The sequence below is a fragment of the Erinaceus europaeus genome, chromosome 5, assembly GCF_950295315.1.
Source record: "Erinaceus europaeus chromosome 5, mEriEur2.1, whole genome shotgun sequence".
Taxonomy (NCBI): Eukaryota; Metazoa; Chordata; class Mammalia; order Eulipotyphla; family Erinaceidae; genus Erinaceus; species Erinaceus europaeus.
Window position 1 is genome coordinate 10,605,902 of NC_080166.1, and position 6,000 is coordinate 10,611,901.

The window sequence follows — 6,000 nt, forward strand, 5'->3', positions numbered from 1 at the left end:
CATAAACTAGAGTCAAGCAAAGCTCTGGTAAAAAATAATAATAATAATAATTAATTAAAAATAATATGTATACATATGTACATAGGTACATATATACATACACACACACATATATACATGCCAGGTGGTAGCACACCTGGTTAAGTGTACAAATTATAATGCACAAGGACCAAGGTTCAGACCCCTGGTCCCCACCTGCAGGGGGAAAGCTTCACAAGAGGTGAAGTAGGGCCGCAGGTATCTCTCTCTCTTTCCCTCTACCCCTTACCCACTCAATTTCTCTCTGTCTCTATCCAATAAGTTAAAAAATAAATGAAAGAAGAAAATTATATGTATATATATGTACATATATATATGTTAGTGATTCAATAATGTTCCATATCTTTATGAGATTATATATAATATAATGTGTCAGTGTCTTATAGGGCTTAAAGTGTCACCCAGTCCGGGCAATAACTCCTTTTTTAAAATAAATTTTTATTAGTTATTTATTATTGATTTACAGAATAAGATAATGGGTGTATAATTTCATACCTTTGCCACCACCAGAGTTCTGTGTCCCCATTCCCTCCACTGGAAACTGCAGTAGTTCTCCCAAGATCACAGATAAGGGTTGACTATTGTTTCTATAACTATCTGTCTATATATTTATATATATATGTTTGCCCCTCTTTTTTATGGTCCTGCCTTCTCTTCCTTTCTAAGTCACACCTACTACTTCTGAGTGTCTTTCTCCCCCCTGCTCCTTCTCTCTCCAGGTCCTGATAGAATTGGGGTTCAGAGCCCTCTGGTCATCTTCCCCTACCATTTCTTCCCCTCTGGGAGTATGGGCCAAAATTCTTTTTGGGGTGCAGAAAGTGGGAGTTCTGGATTATTTGCTGGACATGGGCATTGGCAGGATGATCCATACCCACAGTTTATATATTTGTTTATATATTTGGGAAGTAACTCTTAAAGAAGTGGCTATCTTTGCTGATGGGTGTGTAGTGGAACTTGTAATCTTTAAATCTTATAAACTATGATTAAATCACTAATAAACAAACAAAAAAAAAGCAAGTGTCTGTGATGGTGTACAGTCTCACATCAGGGCCAGGTGTGGAGTTGTCAGGGTGGGAGAGAGAGGAAGGGCAGTAATAACTTCGTATGGAGAGTGGGACTCTCCCAAAACGTTCAACGTTCTTTGATAGATGGCTTGCAATGTCATCCCCCAACTTGCTTGGCTTCCCCAGTTCCTGTCAGAAGGCTGCAATAATGTCTTAATTTAGGGAGTCACACAGTTGTCTTTTCAAAGTCCCATATCTTCTGGCATGGTCATAAAATACCTAGAAAATACTTCTTGGATTCACTATCTATTTTTAAATCTTCTCTTGTAGCAAACTGAAGCTCCTGTGTTGGCCCAGCATCCCCAACCCTGCTAAAAGCAGTGTAGCCATATGGCCAAGCAATGATTCCAAGGTAATACTCCAGGCTGTGTTTAAGAAATCCCTGAGCAGACTGGTTGGGTGAGGTGGGCCAGGGTGATGGAGGCGGGGCAGAATCCTGGATGGGGATTTGTACAAGGATCACATTAAAAACAAACGAGCAAACAAACAAAAGCCAAAAAACACAGGAAGTTAATACGTCCCAGGGAATGGTTTCCAGGGCAAGTGGGATGAGTTGCCATGGAACAAGTCTGATGTCATTCTTTGGACAAGAAGAAAGGGTTTTGCTGGACTGGGTATGGAATTGACTGGGTAAAGGATCTGACCCTACACTATAGACTCTGACTGTCTGATTAAAGAGTGAGAGAAAGCCTTACTATAAGATTTGATACTACTGGGGCCCGGAGCGGTAGCGCAGCGGGTTAAGCTCACGTGGGGTGAAGAGCAAGGTGTAAAGATCCCAGTTCGAGCCCCCCGGCTCCCCACCTGTGGGGGAATCGCTTCACGGGCAGTGAAGCAGTTCTGCAGGTGTCTTTCTCTCCCCCTCTCTGTCTTCTCCTCCTCTCTCCATTTCTCTCTGTTCTATCCAACAATGACAACATCAATAACAACAACAATAATAACTACAACAATGAAAAACAATAAGGGCAACAAAAGGGAAAATAAATTTAAAAAAATATATGCCAGTCTCTTTCCCTTATTCAGCTTTTGCAGTCCTTATCTATCATTCCACAGCAAACCTTACTTTGATAAGGTTAGCTGTGGAGTGACTGAAGGAAGTGTAATAGGAAGTAGGTGAAGAGGGTATCTAAGTCTAAGTAGACACTATTTTATTAGCAACTTTACTGTGTCTTTTTAGGTCTTTCTACTTGCTTACTGCATGTATTGACTCACTGCAGACTATTGTGCACTTTTGCTTTCAAGTACACATTTTGCCCTAGTTTATGGATACATGTGAACATATGCCCTATCTCATGGGACCTGGTCTATATCTAGGTTTGGGGACTTTGTTAGGAAGTAAACCACCTGAAATGGAATTAGAGAATTTTATGAAAGGAAAGGTCTCACCTGAGTAGTGAGGCTGAAGGGTTGGCAATCCACACGCCTGACATCTCTGGACACAGTCTGAAGTGAAACATGCTGAGATGGTACTCGTTGCACTGATTAGGCTGGGATCGGCAGATATAATCTCATTTGGTAAGAGCTGAGAGAAGCATGCAGGAAAGTGAGTCGCCCCACCCTATAGGTTCCAGGACTGGGGGAATATAGGCTCTATAGAGGAAGTGGGAGGTTCTTGCTGTCTTAGGGTTTAAGAAGGCAATAGATAGTTATTGCTATAATCAAATTATTTGGCAATTATTTTGACAATTGGTATTTCAAAGACTCAGCCTATGGTCTATGCATTAAAAAGTTTGAGATATTCAGTCAATTTTCCCCCTCTCATATTAATTAAATGGTGATTTATATTACTACAAGTTAATAGGAGTGTACATGTACTATTCCCACCACCAAAAGACTGTGTCCCATCCCATCCCTCCCCCACCCCAATGAAGCCAAACATCCACCCTCACCCTCTGCTCAGAGGCTTTTACTTTGGTGCCCTACTCCTGAAGTTCTTTTTTAATTGTCCATAAATCTGGCCTCTGCAGCAGGCACTTGTTAATCATTAACAGCGCACCAGACACTGATGTTACAGTGATGGCAACGGTGACACCATCTCTGTCCTGAGGCCACCATGATTTTCTGGTGACAGTGGTCAAGCCATTTGTCTTTTTATCCTCCTGGTATTAGGGACTGAAGCCAGGGCTTCATACATGTGAAGCATGAATCTTACCACTGAGTGACAACCCAGACCCCTCATTTGTCTTTTTTTATGATAATTTTCCCCTCTATAATAGTCCTAATCTCAATGCCTAAAAAGGTTTTGTGAGTGCATAGTTGTGTAGGAAATAATCCTAAACTCTAGAAGAATAATTGAATTGAACACAGTGTGCTCTTTCTTATGAAATGAGCCATTTTTGCCAAGTCCCATGGCCACTATTTCTGGTATCTAAGGAAATGGGGGTGGGGGGTCAAAAGGTGGGGCACTGTGGTGAAGGGGTTCCCAAGTCTACTGCACTTTTGGCAACATCATATGTTGCTCCCAAATGATCACTGGAGCTGTTTCTTTCTCTCCCCAGAATAAGCTAAACCTGAAGGAGTTTGGTGACTCTATGAGCACAGAGGACGACAAGACTCTAAAATCATCTGCTGCCAGTGACCTTATTGACAAGTTGGTAGTGAACTATGAGAATTTTCTGGAAGAGGTTTCCATAGAGGAATCTAGAAAGGGCCAGGAAGTTGTTTTGGGAGGGGAAGAGAATAAATATGTGACCTTCCCCAGTGGGCCCACTTGCCAGCTGGAAAAGACTTTTGAGGAGGTCCCTGTTTCCACTGACAGGCCCCCTGGAAAATCCTCTCTGTGTTCTGTAATGTCAGAGGAGTCCTACTTAGAATCTGAGGAGCAGTTTCTGTCTTCTGCTCCAAGTTTAAATCAAGATTATTTCTGTGAGGAAGATGTGCCAAATCCGTATTTGAAAAACTCAGTGACAACCAGAGAATTTCTCATGTCTGAAAACTCTCCAGACCAAAGCAAGAGAGACTAATGCCAGTGTGTCTTGAATCTCTCCAGCCCTCGCCGTGGGTGGCTCTCACAGAGAAAAGAGGTCAAGTCTTGGCACAGAAGACCTTCCCTGGCTGCCTCCCCAACCAGCTTGCTAGAGTCTTACATGCCCTTAGGCGACTAGTCCAGTTGCCACAGATACTTAAATGCTCGAGAAGAAAAAGGGAGGATGATAAGCTTGAGCACTTTGCAGAAGAAAAACCATTTGTTTTGCTTTGTTCAGGATAACAAGCTCTCACTGAGGTCTTGGACAGACTGACATCAGTGGGTCCCTGAGGTGGATGTTGTTAGGCCTTGCCTAGGAATTGGGTCACGGTCAAGGTTTTTGCTGGGACTACTCCTCAGTGTTCTGGGAGAGACTTTCCCTGTTGCTGGAAGACAGTGGTTCAGTTGCTATTATTTGGTGGGAGAGGCTGTCTCTCTCCCTTTACCTGGGGCTCCCCTGGGCTCCACATTCTGCCTCTGAGGTAACCCTGACATCTCACACTTGGGATGACCTTTCTCCCTCACCGCAAGGGCAGGAAGTAGAGGAAGTGGAGTGACTTTGCTGCTGATGTTCTTGAGCCCCTTACTACTCATTAAATCCCAAGGGTATGACAAAGGGATGCAGCGTAATGGTTATGCAGAAGACTTGCATGCCTGAAGCTCTGAAGTCCTGGGTTCAATCCCCCCTGTATCACCATAATCCAGAGTTGTGCAGTACTCTGGTAAAAATAAATAAATTCCAAGAGTAGACAGGGGTAAGTGAAAAGGTGAAAGTGGGCAAGAAGTGTGATATCAAATGTCTGTAACAATACCCTCACCACCCCCACGACCACAACTGTAGTCCCTAGTCAACTTTACGGTGACTGCTGGTGAATCAGGAATGAGGGAAGACTTAGTAAAGCACTGTGACTGGGTGATAGACTCTAGGCTGGGTTGTGGGTCCACCCCAGTTCTCCAGGCCATTGATAATTCCCAGAGACCCTTGCTGCTTCTCTGTCGCACACCAAAGCCAGAGAGAGTAGAACAGAATGCTATCAAGGACTGCATTGGCTTAAGTATAGGGACTCAGCCCCTCATGTCAGCTCACTGACTGGGAGCCCAGGCATGTTTACAGAACACACAGTTCAAGGGCTTCTTCCCACTAGCAGCCTAGCAGGACCTGGGGAAATTCAGTGCCTTTGCTATTCCAGTACCTTGACTCTTCTGCCTTTGGCCCAGCTGAGCTCAGGGCTTGTGATGATTAGTGGAGTCTTTATCCCGAGTGCTGAGGGCAAGACAGCACTGACACTAGACCTCACAGGACTTCCTGACATGTGGCTGTGGCTCATCTGGCCATTGGAGGAGGCCACTGAGAGCCTGGGGAGATGAGAAAAACCAGTCGAGGAGTAAGTGGCCAAGCTGCAGAGGGTCTGGACATCTGCAAGCCAGCCAGGGAGGATGCCGGGATTTCTTTTAAAGAAGCGTTTGAAGAGTCAGTAACTTGTGTGGCAGGCAGGAACTTCACGGTTGACTCATCTGGGTTTGCAGAAACCTCATTCGAAACCATTTGAAGTCCCTGCAAGGCTAATCTAGTGACTTCGGAGTCTCTCTTGGTTTGAGACTCGATCACATTTGGCATTTGACCTCCCTGTCCTTTTTGGATTGATTGTGAGCACTGGATGTCCAGCTGGGCAGCCTAGTCCGTCTTTCCTTTGTCTGTGCACACTGGGTGGGACTGTAACTGTGGCCTGCCTGCTCTGTAAGCACCCACAGTGCTCCTCAGAAGGCCCCTCCTCTCCCTGTGACTACAGGTGACTACAGGTGACTACAGCTCTTCCAAAGCTCTGTTGTCATTAAATGTCAGGTGTGTGCAGTGAGCCCTCTTCCCCAAGGCTTCATTCCCAGTTTACAGTGCAGAGACCACTGGGAATCAAAAGAATGTGGGAACCCAGG

The 6,000-nt window shown here is 44.6% G+C and overlaps 1 protein-coding gene across 1 annotated transcript in view; it reads left to right on the forward strand.

Annotated features, from left to right (window-relative positions):
* The window catches only part of IL31RA (interleukin 31 receptor A), a 42,738-nt gene extending 37,265 nt beyond the window's left edge, over positions 1 to 5,473 (forward strand). Inside the window, exons 15-16 of the mRNA XM_007518909.2 lie at positions 1,374 to 1,455; positions 3,602 to 5,473. Of these exons, the coding sequence (XP_007518971.2) occupies positions 1,374 to 1,455; positions 3,602 to 4,066 (547 nt within the window). The 3' untranslated portion in view covers positions 4,067 to 5,473. The remainder of the gene's footprint in view (positions 1 to 1,373; positions 1,456 to 3,601) is intronic.
* The last annotated feature ends 527 nt before the right edge of the window (positions 5,474 to 6,000 follow it).